Below are 26,860 nucleotides of genomic sequence, written 5' to 3' on the forward strand. Positions count from 1 at the left end.
ATAACAAAATAAAACGCGAAAGATTATCCGTTAATCGAGATTATCTCCAGCAAACGAGACTCAAAGCTCACAGCTCATTGCGCAAGCGCTGAGTCTGCTCAGCGGCCTTCTCGCGGACCTTCTCAGCAGCTTCCTGGCCCTGGACGCGGCCACTGGAAGCACCAATCTTCAACTGCTCAAAAGCCCATTGCAAGGTATCTACTACCTTGGCATAAATGGTGTCCTGGGGGCTATTTGTGCCATATTTGAAATAGGTAGCGTGGCGGCGAGCGGCAGCCCGAAGCTCGTTGATGTTGGAACCTTGGTACACCGGGATACCGTAGGAGTCCAGGTACTTCTTGAGATCGGACTGCGACCACTGCTCAAACGTGGTATCCTTGATAGAGCCAGTAGCCCGTGCTGCAGCCGCAGTAGCCGATGCATATTTGTCGCCGCCGACCTTGGAAGCCTTGACGTAATTTTCCTCGGCGTACTTGGCCAGCTCTTCACGAGAGGCGTCTGCCTTCTTCGCATACTTGTCATTGACGGCAGACAAATATTTGCTATTATATATTAGTAATTGATCATCTTTCAACAAGCTTCACAAGCAACTTACAGCAGATGCTCTTTATCCCAAGTGTCAAAGTTGTACTGGTTCCACCCACCAGCCGCCTTGTGCGCACTAGCACGCACGGCGGCGATCAGTTCATCACGCTTACCAGCCTGGGGAACGGGGACGCTCCGAGCATCGAGAAAAGCCTTAAGGCGTGAATCCGACCAGGTGTTGACAGCAGTATTGAACGAATCCTCCAGCTTGAGCTTCGCATCCTCCGTAGCCCGAGCATACTCATTTCCAGCTTTGGTAGTAGCGGCACTGACAGCCTCAGAGGCAGCAACGGATGCACTAGCAGCTTGGCCAACGAGATGAGCGCGATGTTTACGAGCAAGGGCGATCAGCTCATTACGCTTGGAGCCCTGCGGCACTCGCACATTGTGCTCGTCGAGAAACTCCTTCAGCTTGGAGTCGGACCAGGCGTTGAACAGTTCTTCACTTAGTGATGCCTGCGCGGCTTCGGCGGACGCTCTAGCGGACGCAGTAAGGGCGCGCGCCTGGAGACTAGCGCTTCGGGAATTGCGGCGCACCATGGCGATAAGCTTGTCGCGGGTTGTAGGCTGGGGGACGGGCCATCCGCGCTCGTCGAGCCATTCCTTCAAATCGGACTCGGACCACTGCTGGTACACCCAGTTACCAGGGTAGGCGGCTGTCTCGCCAACTTTCTTCGCGATAGCTTCGTAATGTTCACGGGCAGTTTTGACAAGGACGTCGCGTTTGCGGGGCTGAGGGGCGGGAATACCGTGGTAGTCGAGGAATGCTTTGAGCTGCGAATCCGACCAGCTTTTGTAATTTTAGTTAAGTGTTCGCGTGGACCGATGGAGCATTGAGCCAACTTACGTATCGAAGACCCATTCTTTCGCATGGTGAAACTCATCTGAGATCTGATCAGAGATAGAGCCCAAGGGCTTCTGCACCTTGGACTCCCAGTTGGACTTGACCAAGCTTTCGAGGTCCCTGCGGTCGGCGGGAGTAGGGTAAGGAATGTCTGAATGGATTATCAGTTCTCAGATCACAAAATGATTTTCAATGGGAAGCAAGGCTAACCATGGTCTGAGAGCCATCTCTCAAGCTCTGTCTCATGCCATTTATTGTAAACTAGAATGATGACGTTAGTGTTGAAAGGTTGGATAATTCCCAACATAGCGACTAACCAGCTTTACTCCACCAGCTAGAAGCTCCTACAGCTTCTGCGGTTGCAAGGAAAAACACTAGGCCAAAGGCCAGGTTAAGTTTCATGATGCCGTTGGTTGCTTAAACAGATTGTTGATTCTGTCGCAAGGATTAGAGATCACTTTTGACGAGAGGACACCCAAAGATTGAGTAGAATCAAAGGGAAAACAAGTCAAACAGGTGCATGAATGTTCTTAAATACGAAGGGTCAGATCTTGCCTTCAAATGCAGGGAAACAACAGGGATGATCGTACAGTGACGTAGTTATGGAATTTGCCTGGTTCCAAATGCATGATTCATCAAGTATCTCATTCTTCCTAACAAAGAACTTGGCGTCATCTAATAATCTGTAATAATCTTGATTTTCAGTTTAAATACAACTACAGCTATGCGATCCATGAATTATTTCGTGGACTTTTGCTATTGTTCCTACTTCGGGGTCCACTTTTTCACCAACCAAGAGAATCTGTATACATAAACGTGGGACTTTGTGGACGTCAAATCGCACCAGATAATGAAGTCTAATTATTTAGATGAACGAGAGTCAATTACAGGCCAGTTATCAAGAATAAAAATCCCCACTCGATCTTTTTTAAGTCAATAGACACTAGCTCTGTGCCTTATTATTGCCTGAGGCACAGCTGCATACCAGAACCAATCAGCGTTCTGTTTTTATATTTTGAATATGCCAGAAGTCCAGGACTCGACAGCATCAATCCCAGTTTATAACAGGTTTTTCATGTATACCTCATCAACCTTTATGTATTAGAACTGTCTCGGACTCTTTAGTGAGCACACTCAGAGCGATGATCAAGAGCCAGGGAACTGACGATGCATAGCTCGTGGTAGGGGAACCGGTTGGGAAACAATGTCTTGAGTGGGGAAATCCTATTTTTGATACAAAAGGGCAGAGCCGAGATTGAGATGTGGACTTGTCATGCTCCAACAGTATTAGTACGAAGCTCAAAGACGGTTGAACAATCTTGATTGGATTGGCATTTCACTCAAGGCGGTGAGGCAGTGGGACTGGAGCCTTGGGCGGGTAGTTATCGGTTTGCGGGGACTGAGGTCACCAACCTCTCTTTCGATAAACTCCCGAGTCCCTATATTCTTGCAATTTGACCTTCCATACCGATTCTTCTCTTGTCTTAGGTATAAATCTCTTCATCAGAGCCATCATATGTTAGAGTTTGGCTTTCACCATAACCTTAAGCTCACTCAACCGAGTCAGGGAGTCAACCAACCCCTTAGCTCGGATCGTCATCCGACAATCAATTAAGTAAAGCCCATGGATACGTTGTCACCGATATGCCGTGAGCTTGCCTCACCTGGCATCTTCCAGCCTGTGCTATCTGTGTATGCACCCTCTACACACCCTGCATGTGTTTAAAAACTGACCTATTCTATGCTAGCTTGATCATTTTCGGCATCCTCATCTCCTACCTACCACAACACATTCGAATCATCACACGACGAACCTCCTTTGGAATCTCCCCCTATTTTGTGCTTCTCGGTACTACATCTGGGACATCTGCTTTTGCAAATATTCTGGTCTTCCCCAAGACTGCGCAAGATGTTGCTTGTTGCAAGGAGATTGACGGGCTGGCTTGCTTCGCAGGGCTACTTGGTGTCTTCCAGGTGGGCATGCAATGGCTAAGCTTCTTTTCAATGTGAGTCAAATTGATAAAGCTTCCAAACATTTGCAAACTTAGAAGTGCAATCCCTATTAACACTGTCCAGCCTGCTCCTCTTCGTGATTTACTTCCCAAGGGCCACCTCCCCGACCAACCCGGTCGCCTCTGTCTCTTCAACCTCCAGTGGCCCGACTTACCGCACCGCCCTTACAATCACTGCCATCTGCCTCTTTCACGCTCTTGCTACACTCGTCATCTCGGTGGCATTCGCACTCCGCCAACCCACTGCTCTCCCCGCGTGGGCGAACTTCCTCGGCGTCTTATCTGCCATTCTCGCGTCAATCCAGTACTTCCCGCAGATCTACACAACTTTCCGTCTGCGCTGCGTGGGAAGTTTGAGTATCCCGATGATGTGCATCCAGACCCCTGGAAGTCTGATCTGGGCCGCTAGTCTGGCTGCGCGCGAAGGGGTCAAGGGCTGGAGTATTTGGGGAGTGTTGGTGGTGACAGCTTGTTTGCAGGGTACTCTGTTGGTGATGGCAATCTACTTCGAATACTTTGCCCCCGATAGCAAACACAAGGGAAGTGCGAGCGAGGGTGAGGATGCGCGGGATTGTCAATCAAATGGGGTTGGCGCGTCCTCGTTTGAGACACCTGAGACGCCGACACGGGAACCGGTGTCCGTGGAACATCCTTCTGAAGAGACTCCGCTGCTACAGAGCCAGTGATTGTCCTTGATGTACAATACCTCATGTTCTGCGACCGGTCTTCGCCATGAGGTAGAAAGCGATTATGCTATGCGTATATAGAAATAAACATAGCAATAAGATTCAGAAATCAACTCGAATTCAAGAGAAGGTAGATTGGGAATATTTATTCATTCAGAAATTGTTTTATTCGTCCCATGTGCCAGGTCTGATTGTATCCTGTACATCAGAAGAAATCGAGTCTTGGGGATATATCGTTCCAGTGCATTATTCCCACGCCGGTAAGAAATGTACCCTCACCATCGCGTTGTAATCATGTCTCTATGCGCGATTGAAGACCAGTGGAATTAGACGGCAGGGAAGATCAGACGGAAAACGTCGTTCGCGATCCAAAATCCGCCGTTTCCTTCAGGCATGAGGTTCCATGTCTGGACAAAGTTCTGGGGTCTTTCCTCGCCGTCGGTCTGATGTTTGATTGTGTTAGCTTATTATCAAATTTCGAAAAATCATATGAAAGAAGGTCGGAGGTCATTTCCACGTACAATAAGAGCACCGACCGCGCTCACAAGGACACCGCCAGCGGCAGTGGGTTGAGCATCAATGGTCGCAACCTCGTGACGGACTTCGTTGAAGCCTAGGGTCTATTTGGAGGTTTCGCGGTTAGATTGTTTCACAGCATACTTGGACACTTTGGTCCGATTGAGAGAGAACAAACCGTGAGCTTCTCCATGATGTCGACGACACCCTGGAAGTTGTTTTGCTCGAAGGTGAGCATCGACTCAGGGCGCTGTTATGATCCACAATCCCATCAGTATCTATCTGTCTTGAGGTATCTGCACGAAAGAGATTTTCCGTAGCAGAGCTGAGAGCGAACGAGATTGGTCTTACGTAGAGGTTCGCCAATGCTTTCCGGTCGGAGTCAAAGGTGGGGTAGTAGTAGGCAACAAAGTCCTCTGTGGATTGATATGATAGGGTCAGATATACATATACAAGCACACATGGGTATAAGTGCCCTATTGTTGCGCAAGGATCGAAGCGCCAGCGTGGGGCTAAGATTATGTGCCTGCGCATACGGGATCGGGGATTGGATGGGAGGGAAACCTACTAGCGACTTGCTCGAAGTCTGCAAGGAGAGAGGGACTGTTAGCTGAATCCATTATATATCCAGTTCATGTGAAGTTTTATCGATCTGGCAGTTGCATAGGAATGCCAGGCGCAAACCTATTCACACATGAGGGGCAGACCTATACCCCTGCCATCTGGGCTTGGGTGGTTGAAAAAGACATTTGTGGGATTGGTTATTTTCCAGACTTACTAGCCATTTTAAAGAGGTTTTGCGGGAGACGCAAGTGAATAAAGAAATGAATATGGTGGGATGAAGGTATTTGTTGACGCGGGAGGGGTTGTGGAGGCACGAATTCTGTTATGGATGCCTTGATGCCTTGATGCCTTATGCTCAATTTAACCCGATAGCGATAACGACGTCACTGAAACTCAGATGAGGCGAATTGGGCAAGTGGGATTGGGCAGTGAGATTGGGCAGTGGGATTGGGCAGTGGCTTTGCATACAAAGACAGTGGGATTGTGATATTTGGTTGGTATCATTTCAGTCATTAACATCCACTATTATCATAGCGTCCTAACTATTCCGAGTCCTCCGCAAACATGTCTTCGGCTTTGGGGCGTGGCTTTCGAGGACGTCGGGATACAGATTCTGGTTCTTCAGGCTCTGGCCTAGATTGTGCAAATGCTTTAGTTGAAGCATTCTCCTCGCCTAATTCTGATTTGTCTTGTTGCATGGGCTCATGATCCCCAGTGTCCTCAAGGTCACTATCTTCCATGGGGACTCCATCAATATCACTCATGGATTCATCTTCTGGGACATTGATATTGGCAAACTTGGGATCTTGGCTCTCGGCTGCAATGGGATGAGCCAGATCTGGATTTTCAGGTACAGGATCTTCATCCAGAGCTTTCCAGCCACTCTTCCCTTTAAGGAATGTGTTCGTGGCCTGTTCTGCTTCGGCTTTCTCCTTCTCCTTCTTTTGCTCCTCCTCAGTCAGTGGTGGTTGTTCGAACATTTGAACAAAGTGGCCATGGCTGTCTTGTGGAAAGACACACCATCCTTCCCACAGATGTAAAAGAGTGCCAACGCTGCGTTTCCATTTCTCGGCCTTGAGTCTGCCCCAGTTGAGGTCTTTCTCGAGTCGGCCGAGGTGCTCGAAAACCTTATGAGAGCGAAGAGAAGACTCAAATAATTGTCGATATCGCCATGCATGTCGTATGCCGCTGGTTGCTGACGAAGAAAGAATATCGGAAACAATATAGAGCCCAACGAGTTTAGCAGAGGACAAATCCAATTTTTTCTGAGACAAAGCATTTGCACCATCTTTGTTGTCATTCTCTGGATCCGCTGCAGCCTTCTCTAGTTCCCGGTCAGGATTGGCTCCAGTGTATGCCAGCGGGCTCAAAATGTTTAAGACAATCATATCCACAACCTCGTCTGCGCCAGCGCCAGCGTGTTCAATTGCAAATGAGGTGATTCGGGCGACATCGCCTCGGCGAAGCTTAGCATGAGTCGTTGGTAATCGGGCCAAAAGATGAGTAAGCTTGGCCTTTTTCATAGGGTTCATGTAGCCCAGGCCGTCTTGTTGGCCAATGATTCCTTCTGAAGGTGGGGCCCCGCCATGATTCCGTCTGTCATCTTCATTGTCCGAATGCTCTTCATCTGATGAATTATAGTCCTCATCGGAAATAAATTCATCCAGATGCGTAGCATATTCAAATTTAATGCGAGAATCAGGTGGCTGCCAGTTTGCCCCGCCCTCGAAGATCGAAGCAGGCTTATCAATCTTGCGGCCAGATTGAGGTTGCGTGACAATCTGCCATAGCTTCCAGCGGTAGTATACACCACCTGGGCTTCGTGCGTCCCAGATCCAAGCCCATTTTTCGTCTCTTTGCACTTCGGGTCGACTCATAAGTAAGGCCTCAAATTCGGGGCCGTATTGCAGAAGGGACTCCAGCGTCTTATGAATTAGCCTGAGCTGTTTAACATCCAACGGTGCCTTAACTTCCACCTGCGTGGAAGTTGCACCTCTTCCAATATTTGGCCCGTAAGAACTTGGAGGTGCGAAGCCTCCGCGGTGAGACCCTGGTGGCGGAGCACGATTTAGGCGACCCCCGTGTATTGGTTGAGAATTCTTTGCGCCAAATGGAAGTAAGCTGGCGGTGGAGGAGCCAAGTCCCGTTGAAATATTCGAAGTGATCGTTGCAGAGGAGAGGTGGCGAGACAAAGATAGATAGTATCCTCGACCTAGGTACTTATTTTGAAGCGCACTAACAGCGTTGTCAATATCAGAAGCTGCAGTATCGCTCGCAAGGGTAACAATAGCCGCCGATGATTTTCGTTCTGTGGCGGTTTGACTGGATGGGCGTGTAATGTGCACGTTATCAACTACCAGAGGAGACGGTATCAATGCCTTGACCACTGACGGGGATGTTCCGGGGGGTAATAATGCTAGCTGCAATGTCGGCTTCGCAGCTGCTCTTTCGGCACCTTTAATATCGGCTTTTCGGTAATCGTCATCGTCCGATAGGCTGTTGAATCCAGCTGGAGGACCGGTGGTTGTCTGATCGAATGCCAGGACACCTTGTGCAGAGTCACGATTGCGCAACAGAGGTGCTAGCCCATCGTGTGTCCTTTTACCAGGCAACGAGGATGGGGGCAGCCCTAGTGTACCTGGGCCGCTGGCGCGGGGGCCGGAGCTTGTGAAATGTCGTCGCGGTGGTCCTCCTCCCAACCCACCACCCCGGGTTACAAATGAACTTGGCCGTGTATCGAAAGTTCTTGGTCCGGTAGGTGTGTCGTCCTCGAAAGATTTAACAAAGTCCTCGTAGACTGCCGCAGTTTCGGCCTTCTCCCGGGCGCGTTTGGCTTCGGCTTCAGCTTTCTGACGCTCGAATAACGATTTCTTCGGCAAGGCAGAGAGTTTGGCGGATATTTCAGGGAATCCTTTCCCTTTCGAATCGTCGGGCATGATGTCAAAAAGCTGCTCCTGCAGCAGTCCGAAGCCAGCTGCAGTCGACGTGGTGGAAAGTAACGGGATGTGGAAAGCTGGAGCCCTTCCTGATTGGGAATGCTTCTGGGCGGTGAGCACATCGTCCTCTCTTATCGTCCCGTGTAGATATTGAAGCTTCCTTGAACATCGTACTTCTTAACACCTTCATTGATTGCTGGATATTCCACTCGGTGATGACTTGGAGACAGACCCTCATCGCATGCATAAAATCCAATCATTGCAACTCTCAAGATTCCACAGACAACCTTGGTATTCCCGATCGAAAATACATACCCCGACATCCCGAAAGGTGACATCCTGTGAGTCCATGGATTTGATTCGTGTATGAGTATCAAGCATATATTGGCTACAATTAATGAAGTTTGACGGACTATGGTTTAAGATTTGGGGTCAGACCTAAACCAACAAGTAGCATTGATGTCAAAAGGGCGCAAAACCTAGTTATAGCGGGCCCGATGAACAACATTTGAAGGTTCAAGGCAACATAGACCTCGGGACAAATGGACATCTAGAGTGATCTATGGTGCCATAATATTTAAATAGCATCTTCTTAGACTATCTAGCCCAATCTGCTATAGCTATTATCCTCGTCGCGTGGAGTTTCACCCTGATCGTCGTCGTTGGGCCCCATACTGCAAGAGTAAGGCCGTAACATCATCCCATTGTGCCTCGCGAGCTGCTCGAAGTGCATTGAGAGGCGGCTCCTCTGAATCAGCGTCCGCTCCACTCTCAAGTAGCAACTCCACGATCTCATAATTCCCTTCACAAGAAGCTTTGAATAGAGCATTTCCATGCCGTTCGTTTCTTCCTTTGGCATCAACATCTGCCCCAGTCTCGATCAAAACCAGCACAATATCCAAGTGATCCTGTTCAGAAGCCCTGACAAGCGCATTGCTGGCTTCGCCCTTTGCGTTAACGTCTGCTCCATGAATGATCAAGAACTGCACGATATCCAAACTGCAAGAGTAAGCAAGAGCATTGCCATAATTCCCCTTGATATTCACATCTGCTCCATACTTGACTAAAAGCTGTACCATTTCCAGGTAATCATTTTTACAGGCACAGTGGAGAGCAAAGTCTGCACCCTGTATATTGACATCTGCCCCCTTTTCCAATAGTAACTCCACCATGTCCAAATGGTTCATCATGCAAGCTGTGATAAGTGCTGCCTTCCTACTACCCAAGGTTCCCGACAGCTTATTGATGTGGGCCCCACCTTCTATCAGCACAGTAGCAAGTTCCTTGAAACCTGCGTGTGAAGCGATATAGAGAGGTGTGTCCTTCATTATGTCCGTTTCAGAGTTGGCATCAGCTCCCCTCTCCAGTAATAGCTTCACAATGCCAATGTGGTTCCCGTGAGAAGCAGCATGAATTGAATATCCATTCCCAAAGCTACACAGTAAGGGATCGGCGCCATTCTCCAAGAGGAGCCTCACCATATCTTCTTGACCCTGCGCAGAAGCAGCAAGTAGAGCAATTCTGCCGCCTTGGCGAATTTTGGAATCGATCTCGGCATTATTTGAAAGCAGGGTCGGAGCGGGAAAAACTGAGTGGACAAGAGGCTGACTTCGGGTATTAATACCGGCGTTGTGCTCCAATAAGAGCTCCATGATTTCTCTGTGACCTTTTTGGGCTGCAACATATAGGGCAGTGGGAATTAAATATCCCTCTGCGTTAATGTCGGCCCCATTTTTCAGCAGCCATTTCGCCAAACAAGGAAGGTTTGCAAAGGATGCATGATACAAAGGAGAGGCTTTACCAACCAAGTACCTCTTGTACCCTTGGTGTTCAGCGGTAAGCATGTGATGAAGTGCATCCCAGGCTTCATATGCGAGATCATCGGACAGAAAGGACCAAAATTCTTGAAGGGTCTCCATTTCAGTGGGTTTCGCATGGTCGATCCAATGTCGAGTAGAGTACAAGGCCAGCGGGAAGTTTGTCTCGAGTTCCCTTAGAATGCGAGAATTGTGGCCACTGAAGCAACCCTTACCCCTTAGCTCACCCCAGTAAAATTCGGGATGCGTGTAGATCTCTCCGAGGGCTTCCTTGTCAACGCATGATAAAGCATCCAGACAGATTAACAGCATTTGACGGTGTGACTCGAGCATATCCAGTCGACCTTTCCACTCGCCTTGACGCTCCCGATGGGAGAGGATTTCTCTAGCTGTCTGATGCATAAAGACCAACTTCGATCCATGAAAATTGACAAGGAGTCCACACAAGTCCTTCACAATATTCTTGAAGACCTCTGACGGCCACATATCGGAGACCAAGACGGGCTGAGAATTTTGCTTCGCCAGTACTGTAGTCAATGCCATGTTGGCTTCATCCAATGTCAGAGGCTCCATTGCAGCCAGAAGAATTCGTAAAAGGGCTTCGGTACGAACCAGACTGTTACTCCGGGCTAGGATTCTCTCGTACGCCGCTGAAACTTCGTCGGGCAAATCTTCCAAAAGCGCTTCGACATCGGACCGGCGTCCATACAAGCTTGGATTCTCTTCGATGATGTGAAGTGTGAGATGCAGCCAGAGATATGTACGATTCTCCATGCCTTTCAGTCTCTTCGAAATCCTTTCACGATCCTGAGCGTTGAACGCACTGGCAATGTCATTTAAATTGTGATCAATAACTCAGTCAATATCTTTGGCAATCTCCACAGACTTCTCATCACCATCGAAGCGGAGGTATGCTATCGACTCAGGGAACTTTTCGAAAGGAGCCTCCAAATGAGCATATGGGCGACTCGTGATCAAGAACTTGAGCTTTGAATTTGTATAAGATTTGGGTTGCGAGTAGTACCCTTTCAGAGCGTCAATAAGCTGTCGTCCGCTAATCTTGTTGCACTCGTCCAGCGCATCAAGAACACAAACGACTTCTCCAGCCTCTGGAAGGCTAGTGCATCGAAGAAGAAGTCGCCACAGCTCAGAGAAATTCCGCTTCAGTTCTGTGCCGAAGTTTCTATGGCTGCCGATTGCAGCCTCGATCAAAGCCCCAGTGGTATCTTGTACGAAGAGTTGATGAAGAATTGCACTCAAAGCGCTCGTGGCGAGCACACGGCTTTCGTCGCCGTCATTAAAGAAAAAGTAACAAACAATAGACGTGGCAGGTGTAATTGACAATCGGTTCTCACCAATCAGGGTGCGCGACAAGACTGACTTTCCACATCCTGGACCAGCAATTATCCTCAATAGACAGGAGGTGTCGCTGTCGCGCCAATTGCGGAAGCTTTGATCTTTAAAGAACCACTCGCATGTATCCTGAACACGGAGCGGAATAACTTCTTTATTATCTTCATACTGAGAAGCAAGATCTTGCGGAAGGGCTTTTTGTTGCTGATCTTCATGTAGCTTTTTGTTGAGGCTTTGTCCTGCCTCTAGAAATTCTCGAATCTCTCCTAGAATAGCCCGTGATTCTTGAATTTCATGCAGTGTACTGTCTCGGTTCTGACGGATCTCCTCTGCTTCGAGTGGGGCAAGATATGTCATACAATCATCGCTTGCGCTAACGATCTTTTTCGTCATGTCCTCCCATGCATGGGCACCAACCACATTCTCCCATGCCCGAGAGAGTTGAGCCCTGGAGAGGTGGCATAAGGCTCGCGCCTGGTACTCAATAATCATCGAGTAGAGCTTCGCCAAGGGCTCTCTGAGAGGCTTATACTCTTTTTGGTGCTCAGATTCGAACTTTCTCTCCTCACAGATATTCCAGTATATTTGAATCTCGCTAATTAGGTTCAAGCCTTTTAGCATCGCTTCATTGTTCGTTATACCACTCGAAAGCAGCTTTCAAAGTTAGTTTTGCCTCAGATGTTGGAGGATCTGAAACATACTGGTAGAAGTAAGCATACACCACCCCAAGCCAGGGCTATGTATGGATCATTGCTAACAGCTCTTTGGATTATAGGAGAAGCCCAGAGGACGAATTTGATCAGCTTTTCAGTCAGCTGACGTATCTTCATCTGCATCCCTCGAAGCGCGAATCGCCACTGCTTCTTCTCGTGTTCATCTAGTAGATTCTTCACAACCGACTCTATCGATCGCGGCACTGAAAAGTCCACATCGACAAGGCCCCCCGTCCCAATTGATCCCAAGTGCTTTCTATAGTCCTCCATAAGCGCCGGCTCTCTGTTCGCCAACAATTTATATGCCCAAGCCCAAAGATCATCATTGTGTGATGAGATGGAGAGCGGTCTGATGCTCGATGAATCAGGACTGTATTCTGGATGAGTTTCGGTGGTTTCAGAAGACGTTTGGGGTCTCGAAGAAACCGAGGAAGAATTAGCAGAGCTAGGAGCCCGGGGCCCTGCGCCTGGCCTCGACACCGTCCCGTCCTTGGATAGATTGGTCGTTTTTGACCTCGCCAGGCGCTTCAGCTTGGTGACAATGCCCATTTTCTTGGTTTGATATGGGCACGCCGCAATTATTATGGCCCAGAAAGAGGCTTATGTCCCTTTTGAACAGAACTTGACAGGGCTTGGAACATTTCAGATTGGAAATATTCGCCAGAACAGCGTGGCTCCGGTCCTGCGGGGCTGAGTTACGTGCAAAAGCACCTGCGCAGGAAGTACGTATCAAAATAGCGCCGAACAACCAATTAGGAAGAGGTCTCCACGCTCATTTCGCTGACCGGCGGTTAGCTTAAAAGAGGGGACATAGATGATAGGGCATCTTCGCCAATCTAATGAATCTGTAGACGAAAAGGAATCTTGAAAATAACTCTGTAATGATGTTATATACACGGTTTCCTTTCAAAAGATATGGATTGTCAACTTAACCTTCAAACTTCCCTTAGGAATGTTTGTTTGGTAGCCGATATGTGGTCCTGCGGCAACGACCCGCTGCCGATCGCCCGATCGCGGGCGAGAACCTTGGAATGCCAACATCGACTCACTTAGTTGTTCCATCGGACTAACGGTTGTCCGCTAGAAGGATGTTAAGACTAGCACCTGCATGTCCGAGTATTCGGTCTCCGCTGTTTTCATCTTGTCGACGCACCGTGAATACTAGGCAACATGCCCTACCAGCAGCCAACTACCGGGGCGGTACTTCACGAGCGATCTTCTTCAAAAAAGAAGACCTCCCCCACGACAGAAAGGACTGGGACTCCATTTTCCGCGGAGCTATCGGCAGCCAGACCCTTATGGTCGCCAGCTCGATGGGCTCGGGGGCGGCATCTCGAGCCTATCGAAGGTGTGCGTTGTCGGCAAACCGACACACCCCGACGCGGACGTCGACTACACCTTCGTGTCGCTTGGTGTCAAAAACACAGATGTCGACTATTCCAGTAACTGTGGAAATATGATTAGTGCCGTGGGGCCTTTTGCGGTCGACTCAAGGATATTCTCTCCGTCACAGGAGAACCTTGACCAGGCATGCGTTCGCATTCACAACACGAATACCGGAAAGATCATTCACGCCTTGTTTCCCGTTGTCGATGGTGAAGCAGCTTCCACTGGTGACTTCTCGATTGATGGAGTTGCAGGGACCGCGGCTCGTATCCAGTTGGACTTTATAAACCCTGCTGGGTCGGTCACGGGTAAGCTATTGCCAACGGGTCAGGCTATTGATATAATTGATGGTACCCCGGTGACTTGTATCGATGCAGCCAACCCTTGTGTCTTTGTTCAAGCATCGCATCTCGGCGTGCATGGAAACTTAAATCCAGATGAAATCAATGCTCACCCTGGTCTACTATCACGCTTGGATTCTATTAGACGCCTGGCTGGTGTGAAAATGGGTCTTGCAGAGACACCGGTTGCGGTCACGGGCAGTATACCTAAGATCTGTCTGGTTTCTGTGCCTTCTAACTCTGAAGCGAGGGATGTTGAGCAGAGGCAGACATCTGCCCATGTTGATATCCTTGCTCGTGCCTTGTCTGTTGGACAGCCGCATAAAGCAGTTCCTATCACCGTGGCTCTGGCTTTGGCTGCCGCCGCAAGGGTATCTGGGAGTACAGTCGCCCTTTCTGTTTCAGGTAAAGATCCCATCGATGATGCGGGTCTCACTATTGGTCATGCTAGTGGGAACCTGTTGGTTGGTTCCAATTTTGACACAGCCGGTGCGCTTGCATCGGCAACTGTTTTCCGTACTGCCCGACGACTATTCGAAGGGCGGGTATTCTGGAAGACGGAGGATGATCTGCGGGGTTTTTGACGAATGTAAAATCAATTCTGACGACAGGGATATCAATATCAATAAGACAAACGGGTATACATAGCCAAGTGCTTAATAGTGAAACCCAATAGGATAGGGATTATAGGACGTTCCAAAGTTGTGGCCTGATTTATGAGACATCTGAAATAATCCAAAATACTCAAATTGAACTCCACTACCTTTATAGTAAACTTTTTTATATAATCCAATTCGAACCCCCAAAATCCTCAAACGACTTCTATGCACGCCTACCAAGATCCAGATCCGCCACCAACTTCATATCCCCCTTTCCATCATTCTCTCCCAATCCAAAGAATGGCTTCACCGCAACATCAATCATCTCCTCAAACAGCCGTCCAACAACAACCTCCTTAAGATCCTCACCCGTCTGTGCAAAGTCCGGGTATGCGTTCAACTCCAACAACCACGCACATCCAGTGCTATCAACCAAGAAATCTACGCCAAACAACTCAAATGCGTTAGGCAGTGTCTGGAAATGAACCATCATACCCCGAGCTGCAGCTTCGAATGTCTCGCTCGTGATATCACAAATTTGGGAGAAGATCTGTTCCTTCCAGTCTGCGCTGAGACCAGGGACATGGTGGTCAAGATCCCAGAAGCGACGAACACTACCCTCGTTTGAGCTGCCGCCTTCTTGGAAACAGGTATTTGTGAGGTGGCGGGCGAGGTCTTTGACTTCGTCTTCCTCTTCGTGGGGCGGGAAGTAAGACTTCGCGGCAAATAGAGCGAGCATTTCTTTGAAGACATATACCTTCAGTGAGCCCGTGGCGAGGACGTAGGTGCGGATGTGGAATTTTCGGTTTGAAGAGGAGGGCAGGAGAAGTGGTGGGTCGATGTAGGGTTGAGCGATGAAGTGGCGGAGTTGGGAGGTGACAACGCCTGTATCGTGTGGAGCATCTTCGGCATCTTCTTTCTCAGATCCACTCTCCTCCTCGTCTGAATCCTCTTCCCATTCCTCGAAAATCTCTTGGAGCTGGGCTTCGCTGTTGAAGAGGCGGATTCCCTGACCGCGGTCACTCATGCCGGGCTTGAGGATCCACCATTCCTTTTCGGATTCGGGGCGCTCTTCATTCTTGTCGAGGCTCTCACGAAGCTCGTAAGCTTCCAGGAGGGCTTCGTCAAGGAACTCAGCGTAGTCCAATTCAAAATCGAACGCGGGTTTGAAGTGCTTCCGCAAGACGCTATCTGGATGCTTGGAGATCCAGTTGGCCACGGTGTTGGAGAGGTAGTGTTTGCGAATGAGGGCCTTTCGGATGACATAGGCGTTTCCAAGAGAGGTTGACGGTCGTGAAAAAATGTGTTCGAAATCGAGACGTTCGTATTCGCGGTATTGAAAAACCGGTGCGGAAGACTCTGGTAGCTCAGAGATAGATGAGATCCGTTTCAAGTGAGCAGAATCTCCCAAGCGACTGGCCAATGCTTTCTCCACAAGTTCTCCCACATATGGAACGTCACAGTCGACAATAGAGTACACTGTGGGCTGGCTAACCGTGGGCGCATTATCTGATCTACAAGTCCTCTATCAGAATCGCCTCGTGGAAATATGCCAATGAATTGCAAGAAAAACGCAGAAACTTCAACGATGGGAATAGGGGGGGGCATGAGGTCTATCAGCTATGCCAGATATCTAAAGCACAAGTACCCTGTACATCTGAAACAAATGATCTTTGCAGCCATCATGTCATAATCTCCACTCACAGCTTAATCTCGCCCGTGATGCCGGGCGCGTGCATGAAACTAGCTTTCAAAGGTGTAACACTATAATGAAGAAGATGATGATTAGCGGAAGGTGACAGGTGTACAGATCTGCAATGATAGTCAACTAACCTGGTCATTTGCTCCTTGACGGCCCAGCCGTCATTACCAGGAGCACTCTCCTCGACACTTCGAAAGACGTCCTGCAAGTTCGGTGCCCACTTGAAGTGTTTGTGTTGGAATCTCGAAGGACGAGACTTATCACCACTTGTGGCATTAGCATCAGGCTTCTGTCCCTCCAGCTCGCTCTTAACACGTAATCGTTGCTCCTCTAATTCGGGTTCACCACCCTCAGCAGGGTCGGCAACCTCGAAGCAACTTCCCGCTTTCCACTTATTGATTAGCATATCGGTATATAGAATCTTGTTCTGGCTAACACCAGGCTCCAGAGGAACGTTGACACTGTAGAGGTCCACACCGTCCACCCAGTTGGCGCAAAGATACTCAATCAATTTGACTGAGTGCTTCGACGCCTCCGCAATAACCACAGGGTCATGGGTTCTAGAGCTGAAGGCATATGACAAAGCGATGGAGGGTTTGCCACAGGCAGCACCCTCCATGGCGCCACCAATAGTTCCACTCGACATGGCGAACAAGGCCGTGGTATTACGGCCATAGTTGGGACCTGAAACAACCACATCAATCGGACCACGCTCCTGGAAGTAGTGGAAGAGACCGATTTGGACGCAACTGGCTGGGGTTGAGTCAATCAGGATCCATTCGTCACCGCCATCATCAGGCTCGTCAGTGCTACCCCGCGGTAGGTGATGCACTGTTCCATCTTCCTGGTGCAGAGTACCCGGCCGGAAGTAGGTTGGTTTCACGGATGCACCGACCAAGTGTGCTTTACCGATCCATGATCGTTGTTGATGTGGGAGAACGACGGAAACTGTGTGGCCAGCAGACTGAAGCCAATGGACGAGGGAATGCACGTACGGCGACGACTGGTTTGACGGTGGACCGTCGTCGTTAGTGACCTGGTATAGAATGTGTTAGTCTTGCCATTATTTTGAGCATAAATACATATGCGAACCAGGATATGCATGGTGAGTACTGATCAATTGGTGGGATGGATGAGAACAGATCGGAGATTTGCCCGCGCGGGGCGCTTTTTATCGGAACCTAAATCTGCATGTCGCGATGTCATACCCCACACGGTCGGGATACTTAGGATATACACCAATGTGCCAGAACTCAAGGAACTACTAAGTCATTTTGCTCTCAATGTTGATGTCAAGATTTGGCTTATGGGCTTAGCTTAGGCATTGAATATTCAACAACTTGGCATTTACATCAAAGTAGCTGTTAAGCAAGGGTATCAAACATTGAACTGCACTTAGAAAATAAGAGGCGAAAGCAGCAGCAGGGCCTAGCTATCGTATTCCGACAAATGACTCCGTCGTTTCTGTAGGCCTCTAACTTCTGGATCCTCCAGTCCAGAGCCAATGCCGCCCTCATCGTCGGCTAGATAGCTCTTGAACAAGGAGCTACTACCTTGTTCTTCGGGCTCCTCCTTGACCTTAACAGCTCCACTAGATGAGCCAGTGTCCTCGGTTTCGGGTTCATCCTTCACTAAATCACGAGCTTCATCTTTAATCTCATCCATTGAAACAGGCTCGGGTCGCAAAACCCAGTTCAACAATAACCACGTAACGGTAGCTGAAGACACCGAGACGGTCCAAAACATCGAACTGAATATCACAAAGGATGTGAGCTTCCATCGGTACATAAACCACCTGTAAGTTGAATTAGCCAAGCGCCTCTAGAAGCAATAGTCATATGGAAACCATACCGAAGCCCAGTGAACCGCGCCCGGAATTCCACGCGCGCGGAGTATATCTGGATCTTTCCATCGCTCTGGATCTCAAGGCGCAGACTTTGCGGGATATTTCGCGCGCCCCGTGCAAACTCAACCTTCTCCATCATGGGTACCTCTAGCATCTCCGCCTCTCGGCGCCAGCCAACGACGTATAGCGGCAGTCGCGCCATTCTCCGAGCAACATCCACCATCGGTGAGCTAAAGGTAAGGATAGCCGATCGGCGTGACTGTGAAATCGGGTCTAAGGAGCTGGCGGACTTGGGGAGCACGGAGCTCGCTTGAGGAGAGTAGAGGGTGAGATCGATCATGAAATTGCCCACATCCAGATTGGATGGCGTGCGAGGCATTTCAAGAACCACAGCAACATCGTAGGGTTGTGAAGAAACGAATTGGGACTCTAGAGAGGCTACGCCCCAAGGATTCTTGTCACTATTGCTATGAGCGTGAGTAAATCGCTGACATTCATTCAAGCTGATGGAAGTGAATGTGTTCCTACCCGAATTGCAGGTGGACTTCTCGATCGACACCGACCGTGGGAATGAAACTCAGGTAGAATATCGCATAAGCAATTCCGGAAATCCCCACTAGGAGCACTGTAGCGCCGATAAATAGAAGTGTGTTCAGGTATATGCGGAGAGCGGTTTTGGAGAATAACAAGCGGAATGGTGTCCAGAGCGCGTCCTGTCTTCTGTTAGACGCATTGAAGAATATGTCGACAAAAAACATACCAGGACGACAACTCGAGAGGAGGGGCCTTCATACTCTGTCTCATCGTCCGTGTACTCTGAATCCGCCATCGTGGGGTGTGGTAGTGAATGGGGGAAGGTCGAAAACAAGTTCCTCGGCAGATAACTACAGCGCGGGTCCAATCAATCTTATCTGAATACATGGCTCTACCATGAGGTCACCCACTGCACTTTAGGATACTGTAGACAATAAATGCACATTTAAGAGCTGCGTGTAAATTATTTCCATAAAGATAGAAAAGCTTCAATTAGGAATCCCAAGCCTTCAATGCAGATTCCATCAACTCCTAGCTTTTACGATTCTATCATTACAGGTCGCAAGTAGCCTTGGAACGCGAAAATAAAATCGTAGTATCTCAGGTCATGCGGAAATCGTAACACGAATAGGAAAGATGCATACCGTCCACATGGCAAATCCCGGCCGTAACATGAGACATAATAAGTAAAACGTGAAAGCAATGAACCCCGTGAAAGAAGAATGAAAAAAAAGTACAATGAGGAGTAGAGAACGGTATGATTACGCCGTCTCGGTATGTGATCGGGGAAGGAGAGGGGGAGTAAGATCAGCTTATGCCACAGGGCGAGGGCTTTGCTGCTGGATATGCTGGAGAAGGGCATCAAAAAGCCGACCAATCTGTCGTGGTGTCGTTAACATAGCTGTCAAAGAAGGCGCGTAACATGGGAATAGACCGTACCTCCGGGGCCGCCTGGATGAAGGGAAGGCGGAAGAAGGAGTAGCTCCGGTTCTGGAGTAGTTCCTGCAAAGTAATGATCAAGCCCCACGGGTGAGGACGGTGGACAATGAGGCGCTCCAAAAGCACACGGATGATTTGCTGGCGAATGTCGGAATCATCCTGCTCGGTGAAGTCGACACCGAACAGCCGCAGAATTGTGAAGCTGAAGAAATAGGTGTGACTGTTGGGGTATCGCAGCTGATTTGCCATCGCACTCAGGAGGTAGTACCGAGCCTCAGGCTGCATGGCTTGGGCGAGCTTCTCGAGAAGGGCCGCATGGGTCGAATTCTCGAAAGCGCTGCGGATGTCGCTCTTTGAGGCCTGCTCCTCCGCAGCTTGTTGGCCAATATACAGAACCAGCGCGTTGAGAAGTACAACGTCCACGTGAACTGGTGCGTATAGAAGGGCGGTGTCCGTGGCTTGGGGGTTAGTAATGACACCACAGAGCTGCTGGACGATGGTCTCAGACACATTGCCGCTTTGAAGAATACCGTCGACAGTGTCCTTGATATTTACTAGCTCCAAAGGTGCTACAATGTCACCTGCAATCTTGGGGATTTCCCGCATCTCCTCAATGCGTTCCACTTTGAGGCCCTCACGGAAAGGATCCGGGAGCTTTTGAAAGGAGGATGGGTAGGCACTGAGCACAAGGTTGCGGAGCTGGGCGCAGTGGGCGGGAATCACATTGCAGAACTGGAAGTGATTTTCAGCAACAAACTCCGGGAAGTCGTGGTGCAAGATCAACAAGATGCGAAGCACACCCTTGTACAAATCTTTGGCGATATAAGAGATGTTAGTAGCCTTGAGTTGCTCGCCGATGTAGGAAAGCAGGGTTTGCATGATCTCGCAGTAGGGTGCCCAGCCTTCGCGGTCCGGCATATTGAGCATGTATGACATGAATAGACGGTGTGAAACCAGTGTGAACCATCCATAGACAAACCCGGGTATGTATTTGGGCTGGAGAGACAGCAGGCGGTTGGCGAAAGCAAAGATCATGCCCTTGTGTTCCTCGTGGTGCTGGAAGTCGGCCAATGAGTATTCACAGAGGATGGTAGAGAACAGACGGAAGAAAACGCGTTGGTTGAATGCTTCACCTCGCATGACCTGGTGATGGTTGAGAACAAGAACCAGAGATGAAAGGATAGAACTGAAGTAAGCCGGCTTGTTGGCTTTAACAGCACCGGCATGCTCGCCCTGGAACTTGACAAGTAGAACGACGAGCTTGGCGAGGGCATCGATGTAGAGGAAGGCTTCATCGAGGCTGCCGTTGGGGACCTGGCACTCGTGCTCGAACATGCCCACAGAGATATCAATGCTGAGACGGAAAAACACAGCAGAATCTTCCGGGTTGTTCATAACCTGTCGATTGTGCAAATCTTGGAGGAAGGAGTGGAATGTCCGATCAGTGGCTCCGGATGCCTTGTAGATTCCAATCCATTCGCTGAAAATGTACTCCATCTGGTCTCGCTTGGCCCGGGCGGAGTCGTTAAGGAGTGGGTTGACAACTTCTGGAATGCCACCGTCGCGCAGCTTGCGGACGATCTCCAAAGCGGGAGTGACGTTTGCATCTTCGGCTAGCCATTGGCTCATTGCCTCGAGACTGCCTGAGAAGTCTGACCGAAGAGCTGCCGGTTCATCGTTGAGAAGAACACGGCTCATCAAGTTATCAAGCAGTTCTAGGGCACGGACGTCCTTCTGGACAATGAGGCGGGCCAACACCATGTCGACACGACGAATGTCCAAGAGACCAGCATCGATAAGAGAAACAGTCACCGGCACGTTAAACATGTGTTCATCATCAATGTCCGCTAAGAGCGCCCATGTGTAGCGTGCGATCAATGTAGACATATCGCAAATCTTCGCAAGTAGGTGCACAAGGACTTCAAGTTCCAAGGGGCCTGATGGTTGCGAGTACAGAGTGGTGCAAATCTTCAGAGAGGTCAGTCGTGCCAGCTCCTCACCATTTGGCGACGCCAAAATAGTACGCAGAGCCGTGTTGTACTCTTGCAGTACAGTACTATCCCTGCCAAGGTCCTTCACGCGTTCCTCTGAGGACTCGCGAGTGGCCTGTTGGAGTTCCGAGATGAGAGACTCGACCTTCTCACGTGGGTTTAGGGTCTCGATGAAGCCGTTGGTGTGTACACCGCTGATCTGCGATACAGCCTGCGCCTGTGGTGTTCGGTGGGGAACTGCAGGCTGCTCGGCGGGTGTAGAAAGGTTTGGAATGGCTGGGTAGGACTCTTGGAGCACGTCAGGAAGTTGACGGCCAGAGTCCGCTGAAACATTCTGAGGGTGAACAGCCGCCGCGGTACCTCGCGATTGGCGCGCAAAATCTTCGTAGATGGCCAACTGTTCCTTGTTTAGACCACCGGGAGTTTGGCGATAAGGCTCAGGGATGTAGAAGCCCCAGCGGTTCATCGAAGGATCCATGAAAGGCTCACTCGGTCGAGTAGCAAGGTGACGACGGCGCGCCTCCAATTGGGGTTCAATCATCTTCTCAATCTCAGGAAGTGACTTTTCTTCCGCGGCCTTTTCAACAATTCCACAGGCAGCATCCAGATTATCATTGACGCACATCAGAATCAAACCTTCCGGCATAGGCTGATCCGAAACATCCTGTTGAATCATTCGAATGTAATTGGTCATGCTGACCTTCAGAGGCTCCTTGCAGGTGACCAGAGCAAGACTTCCAGCAAGTTGTCGAGCCATGATTCCGGCTGCATGTCGCACCTTCTCCTCGTCGGGCTCCATGGCGAAATCCTTAGAGACAAGCTGGACGGTCGAAATGGAAGCAATGGTAACCGAGCGCTCGACGACAGGGGTGATAATTTCTGCAATCGCACGCTCCACTGCAGAAGTAACAATTGTTCTCAGAACGGTGGAGTCTACCATGCCGCTTGCCGAAGGGGGCAGGACAAGAATCTTATCGAGGCTTGGCAGACTAGACATAATAGCAGCAGGCGATAGCCGTTCATTACGAATTCCTTGGTTGATGGAAGTGAGTCCCATTTCTTCGAAAGCTTCGAGCCCTTCTGGAATGGTTACGGCTGCTGGCAAAACCTCTTCAACCTGTGTACTGCGGTCTCGGATGATAACGGCAGGCTCAACAGTCTTGTGGTCAAGGGCAATTTCTTTGCACAAGACCTCGATCTCGAATTTGTTGTTGAGTTTTAGCTCGGCGAAGTGGTAAAGTTCCAGTAAAAGACCCAAGATGTCCATCAGCCATGGGTTAGGTGGCTTGAACACGGTGGATTTGGCAGCCTGGACAAGAACCTTGCAAGTGAAGGGGATCGCGACTCCGAGGCGCTGGGCATCGAAGCCTTCCAAGAGAAGACCCTTGAAATAAATGTTCTTGTGCTTGATTGGCTTGTCTTTCGCGATTGTCAACGAGCCAAGCCAGGCAGCGAGGTTCTTGAGGTGGCCTCTCTCGGTGGAGGAGCTAACAGTGGCGTCGGAGTTCAACAGCTTAGACACACTAACATAGGTCTCCCTCAGAACTTCGGCCCAGAGAATTCTATCTCCAATCCGATCGAGCAGATCAAGGTAGAGCTTCTGGAAGTTAGGTTGCAACTTAGCGCGTTCTTCCACAAGATACGCTGCGAACCATTGATGATGTTGATCACTCAAAACCTCACGGAGGTCCCGTAGCTTCTCCTCTATGTTTTGCTCAGAAACATTGTTCAGTACAAACAAAATCTTATCCTGGACATCCTCGTTCGGGTCCTGGTACAATTCTGATCGCAGAGGAGGGTCCACTGAGACAGAGCGGAATTTGAAGGTGTTGCCATCAACGGAGCGATCATCAGCATCACCATTGGGCAACGGGGAAGGACGAATGTTCCATTTCTCGGCTTCACCATCAGCGATCTCCTTACCTTGGGCTCGAAGAACCTCCTCGGCTTTCTGGAAGATCGGTGTGCCTTGCAATGTTGGGATTTGAAGAAGAAGGTGACAGAAACCAGCCCACTCAGGGAGACGATCCATGAGCTGTTCAATCGCCTCTACACCGAACTTGAACATCGGGTTGTGTACTTCATGTTCCCTGACAGCCTCTAGAATCATGCCAAGACCAACCTTGAGCGTGATTCCATCAACCAATCGGAAGTTGATAATACCGCCAAACATGACCGCAGTTTTGGTCAGGGCATCCAACGGGTATTCATGATAGCAATGGTATTCATCGATGAGGCCATGTACCATACAAGCAAAGAGGTCTTGCTCCTCAGGCTTGCGTGATGACTTGTACTGCCGCATCAACTCCAACATCTCCCTGAGTGAGAGTTCATCGTGGTACATTTTGCCGAATAGTGCCTGCATCTGCTTATCAATCACATCGGGCAATGTGTTGCCATTCTCGCCATTCGCATCGATTATATCATCAAAAGCTTCGCCATAGTTGATCAATCGAGGGTACGTCTGAATGCAAATACGCTGAACAGGAGTGAGGTTCTCGCGATCCCCAACAAATTCTTCCAAGACGGACAGAAGTGTGTACACAGTTCGCACAGATAGGCTGACCATTTGAGGAGTAGACTGCTCCTTCCGTTGCACATGTAGCTCATCCTCTGCCTTGATTCTCAAGAACTTGGACAAGAGGCTACCCATGTCAACCTGCCCTTTTTGGGCAGTACTGCGTATCCATTGTCCAAGATCAAACGAGCCCCTGCGATCAGAATAACAAGCAAGGTCTAGGGCAAGGCCATTGGTGAATCCGAGCAGATAATCGAGCCAACCAAAGCTAACAGCGTGTTCATAGATCATCGCAGTAGAGTTGGGGTCTTGGCTAAACGCCGCGAACAGTTGCTCCGAAACCCACTGCCGATCCTGACGCCAAGCTCCATGAAGAGCCAGCTGGAAGCCATCTTCTTGTTTTGAGATGAACACAACAAAGGTCCGAAGAACGAAACTCTGCTGGACAGTTGTCCAGGGCTGGGGCATAGCCAGTGCAGAAATAAGGAATACTGGGAGGTCATACTGCACTACCGCCTTGATGAGGTGCTGGCTTTCTTTCGCAGCCCAGTGGGCTTGCGAAAACAACGCCATGTCGAAGACTGCTTTAATGGCATCAAGGGACCGAAGAGGTGATTTGGCTGCACGCTCCCCCTGCAGCTTAACGGTCTCGGGTGCGTCATCAAAGAAGTCTGCGGAAAATGTTGCGCGAAAGTCGCGAATCTGAGAAGGATCAATTCGAGATGCAACTAAGGCTGTCAAGAATGAGATTTGGGTATCACGGTTGTCCCAGTCACCACCCCAAAGCTTCTGTACGTCCAAGGAGGGATCGTCAACAGCAGCAGCAGAAAGAGCTGTGTACAGCTTTTCAAACTGTGCCGGGTCGACTCTCAAGCCTTCTCGGTCAAATTGCCGGAACACAAGAGACCAATTTGGCTGCTTCTCGGCATATGCCGCGATGAGAGTTTCCAACGAGAATTGTTGCCAGTATTGGGATAGAGTCATGAATAGAAGAGCACTGGCAAGCGTCTCTTCCGTCCAGCTATCTGGACCCACCGCATTGATCATCTCAGTGATTGTCTCAACGTTGGCCGTTGCACGAGGTCCCTTGGCGTGGAGCTGTCGCACAAGAGTGAATCGAGGGTTCACGAAGTTGAACATTTGCAAAGCAGAGGAAACTTCGAATGGCATGTCCAAACCCAGCTTCTGGTATCGAAGGTTTGCCGCGTATACCAGCTTCGCCTTAACGTCGTCGGTGAAATTTCGGGGAGGGTAGAGGATGAATCTTTCGATCGTCATTCCGAGGAAAGAGTTGTGGAAATCCTTGTTTGCTTCGGATGAGGCTGATAAGCTATGCAAAAAGGGATTAAGAGAGTTGGAGAGAATCGCATCGGCTAGATGGGCGCAAACGTGATTAGTGCTACCTCGAGGCATACAAGGAAGAGACAAACTTACCCTTGGCTCGAAGATCTGATTTGTTAGTCATCTTGAAAGCCAAAGCGAGGGAAACCTTGACAATGGGATCCAGACGGAAGTGATCCAAGAAGGTGGAGAGATCGAAATCACGGAAGATGTCACCTTCGGACGTATCGACTGTCTCTGCGATCTTCTGAGACTGCTCCATATCCGAGGAAACTTTCTGCATCTCCTGCACAAGAAGGGGGTAGTTGCCCGCATTTTCGACGGACTTATTCACCCCAGGAAAAATCTGGGGCGCATTGCCAGTCAAAAGACGACGGAAGTATTTCGAGAAAACCTCCATGCCGTTCGAAGTCACGAGCTATAGAGCATATTTGGTTAGACTTTGCACTCGAAGAGAAAGATAGGTGAAGCCGATGTTTTACCTTGTGTATCTGAGCAGCCTTGGTCTCCCACTTTTCTTTTCCTTCCTTCTCCGTAATTGAATCTAAGAGGAGGAAAACCTGAGCTATCGAGATCTTCGTGAGCGACGATTGACTTGAATGAGCTGCTGCTGATCCGGGCTTGTCTGAAGCGAAGCCTGTGGGTGAGTTCACGGTTGTGCCTGACGACAGTGGTGAAAAGGCAGCACCTCTGGAAGAACCCGGCCCACCACCTCCCCCTGAGCCTCCAGCACCTGTGATGGAACCTGTTGCTGAGGCGAAATAGGACCCAGCAGATGGGGTGTGTGCTCGGAACTTAGGTGAGGAAAGCGACTGGGCTTGTTGCTGCGAGCCTGTCTGCAGCGAAGTGAAAGGCGAGGATGTAGGCTTGGGGCTGTTGCCAGAGAGACCCCTGGTGGAGCTCAGAACGGCAGAGAAGGATGATGGCGTAGAGAACCCAGGGCCTGCGTCCAAGCCCCGGGAAGAAGCAGAGGTAGCGGTGGCGGAGGAGAGGTTAGTCGCGAGAGGAGTCAACCCACGACGAATGCCGGACTGCGACGCGGACCGACCCCAGGCACCAATCTCAGTTCTGGTCGAAGAAGGTTTATCGGTGCCAGAAGCAATCGACGATTGGGCGGAAGGGTGAGGGGGAGGGAAGGTCATCTAGGAGACGCGATCATTTGATCTGGAGGGTCCAACGACAGATTTTTAAGCGGGCGGGCGCGGTGGACACGATCGATAATATCGACCAAAGGAAAATCTGATGTGGCGTCGTCAAAATGGAGGGGTGGGAGAAGAGGGTTGGAGAGTGGGATGGGGGAATGGATAGCGATGGAGAGGTTGGAGGAATGGTGCGTCAAGGTGCGAGGTGTCGGAAGTGTCGGTGCCTCAGGTGTCACGAGGGAGGGAGCTTGGGCTTGAATTTGTACCTTTGGGCACGTTACTGCTCAAGTTCTCTGTTGGATATGGGAATTCCAATGGCAGTGATCAGTCTACTCTAGATACGAGTCACTTTCAAGGCGCCAGATACCTCGTACTCTTTTATTCACGGGAATCATTCATGGACTAAATGCTCAACTACAGTTTCAAGTCACGTGATAGACAATGTGTGCTGAGTCATCTTAGTCCCGCCCTGCCGAAAGTGGAACGAGTGGGCTT

At 49.8% G+C, this 26,860-nt stretch overlaps 10 protein-coding genes across 10 annotated transcripts; 2 read left to right on the forward strand and 8 right to left on the reverse strand.

The window, feature by feature from the left end:
- Window positions 1-67: 67 nt before the first annotated feature.
- On the reverse strand, window positions 68-1,831 carry ish1 (double-strand break repair enhancer MSC1; the record flags this gene model as incomplete). The annotated part of the gene is made up of 5 exons (XM_057141863.1): window positions 68-542; window positions 596-1,375; window positions 1,433-1,580; window positions 1,640-1,690; window positions 1,747-1,831. The coding sequence occupies 5 exons, from the start codon at window positions 1,829-1,831 to the stop codon at window positions 68-70; spliced, it is 1,539 nt and encodes a 512-aa protein (XP_056995869.1).
- Window positions 1,832-3,053: 1,222 nt separating this feature from the next.
- N7520_007930 (PQ-loop repeat-containing protein) lies at window positions 3,054-4,127 on the forward strand (the record flags this gene model as incomplete). Its single annotated transcript, XM_057141864.1, has 3 exons — window positions 3,054-3,121; window positions 3,178-3,435; window positions 3,506-4,127. 3 exons carry the CDS (start codon window positions 3,054-3,056, stop codon window positions 4,125-4,127), a joined length of 948 nt encoding a protein of 315 aa, XP_056995870.1.
- Window positions 4,128-4,453: 326 nt separating this feature from the next.
- N7520_007931 (nuclear transport factor 2 family protein) lies at window positions 4,454-4,881 on the reverse strand (the record flags this gene model as incomplete). The annotated part of the gene is made up of 3 exons (XM_057141865.1): window positions 4,454-4,570; window positions 4,649-4,747; window positions 4,822-4,881. 3 exons carry the CDS (start codon window positions 4,879-4,881, stop codon window positions 4,454-4,456), a joined length of 276 nt encoding a protein of 91 aa, XP_056995871.1.
- An 868-nt stretch (window positions 4,882-5,749) lies between these two features.
- On the reverse strand, window positions 5,750-8,494 carry N7520_007932 (SWAP/Surp domain-containing protein; the record flags this gene model as incomplete). The annotated part of the gene is made up of 2 exons (XM_057141866.1): window positions 5,750-8,161; window positions 8,459-8,494. 2 exons carry the CDS (start codon window positions 8,492-8,494, stop codon window positions 5,750-5,752), a joined length of 2,448 nt encoding a protein of 815 aa, XP_056995872.1.
- Window positions 8,495-8,787: 293 nt separating this feature from the next.
- N7520_007933 (ankyrin repeat domain-containing protein) lies at window positions 8,788-10,734 on the reverse strand (the record flags this gene model as incomplete). Its single annotated transcript, XM_057141867.1, has 1 exon — window positions 8,788-10,734. The coding sequence occupies one exon, from the start codon at window positions 10,732-10,734 to the stop codon at window positions 8,788-8,790; it is 1,947 nt and encodes a 648-aa protein (XP_056995873.1).
- Window positions 10,735-10,815: 81 nt separating this feature from the next.
- On the reverse strand, window positions 10,816-12,575 carry N7520_007934 (uncharacterized protein; the record flags this gene model as incomplete). Its single annotated transcript, XM_057141868.1, has 2 exons — window positions 10,816-11,967; window positions 12,015-12,575. The coding sequence occupies 2 exons, from the start codon at window positions 12,573-12,575 to the stop codon at window positions 10,816-10,818; spliced, it is 1,713 nt and encodes a 570-aa protein (XP_056995874.1).
- Window positions 12,576-13,196: 621 nt separating this feature from the next.
- On the forward strand, window positions 13,197-14,337 carry N7520_007935 (DUF453 domain protein; the record flags this gene model as incomplete). Its single annotated transcript, XM_057141869.1, has 2 exons — window positions 13,197-13,226; window positions 13,315-14,337. The coding sequence occupies 2 exons, from the start codon at window positions 13,197-13,199 to the stop codon at window positions 14,335-14,337; spliced, it is 1,053 nt and encodes a 350-aa protein (XP_056995875.1).
- A 238-nt stretch (window positions 14,338-14,575) lies between these two features.
- N7520_007936 (uncharacterized protein) lies at window positions 14,576-17,158 on the reverse strand (the record flags this gene model as incomplete). The annotated part of the gene is made up of 4 exons (XM_057141870.1): window positions 14,576-15,866; window positions 16,057-16,116; window positions 16,186-17,090; window positions 17,147-17,158. The coding sequence occupies 4 exons, from the start codon at window positions 17,156-17,158 to the stop codon at window positions 14,576-14,578; spliced, it is 2,268 nt and encodes a 755-aa protein (XP_056995876.1).
- Window positions 17,159-17,482: 324 nt separating this feature from the next.
- N7520_007937 (seipin) lies at window positions 17,483-18,729 on the reverse strand (the record flags this gene model as incomplete). The annotated part of the gene is made up of 4 exons (XM_057141871.1): window positions 17,483-17,849; window positions 17,906-18,361; window positions 18,429-18,613; window positions 18,661-18,729. The coding sequence occupies 4 exons, from the start codon at window positions 18,727-18,729 to the stop codon at window positions 17,483-17,485; spliced, it is 1,077 nt and encodes a 358-aa protein (XP_056995877.1).
- Window positions 18,730-19,246: 517 nt separating this feature from the next.
- Window positions 19,247-26,365, reverse strand: N7520_007938 (CCR4-NOT core subunit CDC39; the record flags this gene model as incomplete). The annotated part of the gene is made up of 4 exons (XM_057141872.1): window positions 19,247-19,312; window positions 19,374-25,255; window positions 25,317-25,641; window positions 25,706-26,365. The coding sequence occupies 4 exons, from the start codon at window positions 26,363-26,365 to the stop codon at window positions 19,247-19,249; spliced, it is 6,933 nt and encodes a 2,310-aa protein (XP_056995878.1).
- Window positions 26,366-26,860: the final 495 nt, after the last annotated feature.

The sequence above is a fragment of the Penicillium odoratum genome (assembly GCF_028828045.1).
Source record: "Penicillium odoratum strain IBT 22623 chromosome Unknown utg000005l_segment0_segment0, whole genome shotgun sequence".
In the NCBI taxonomy this organism is placed as follows: Eukaryota; Fungi; Ascomycota; class Eurotiomycetes; order Eurotiales; family Aspergillaceae; genus Penicillium; species Penicillium odoratum.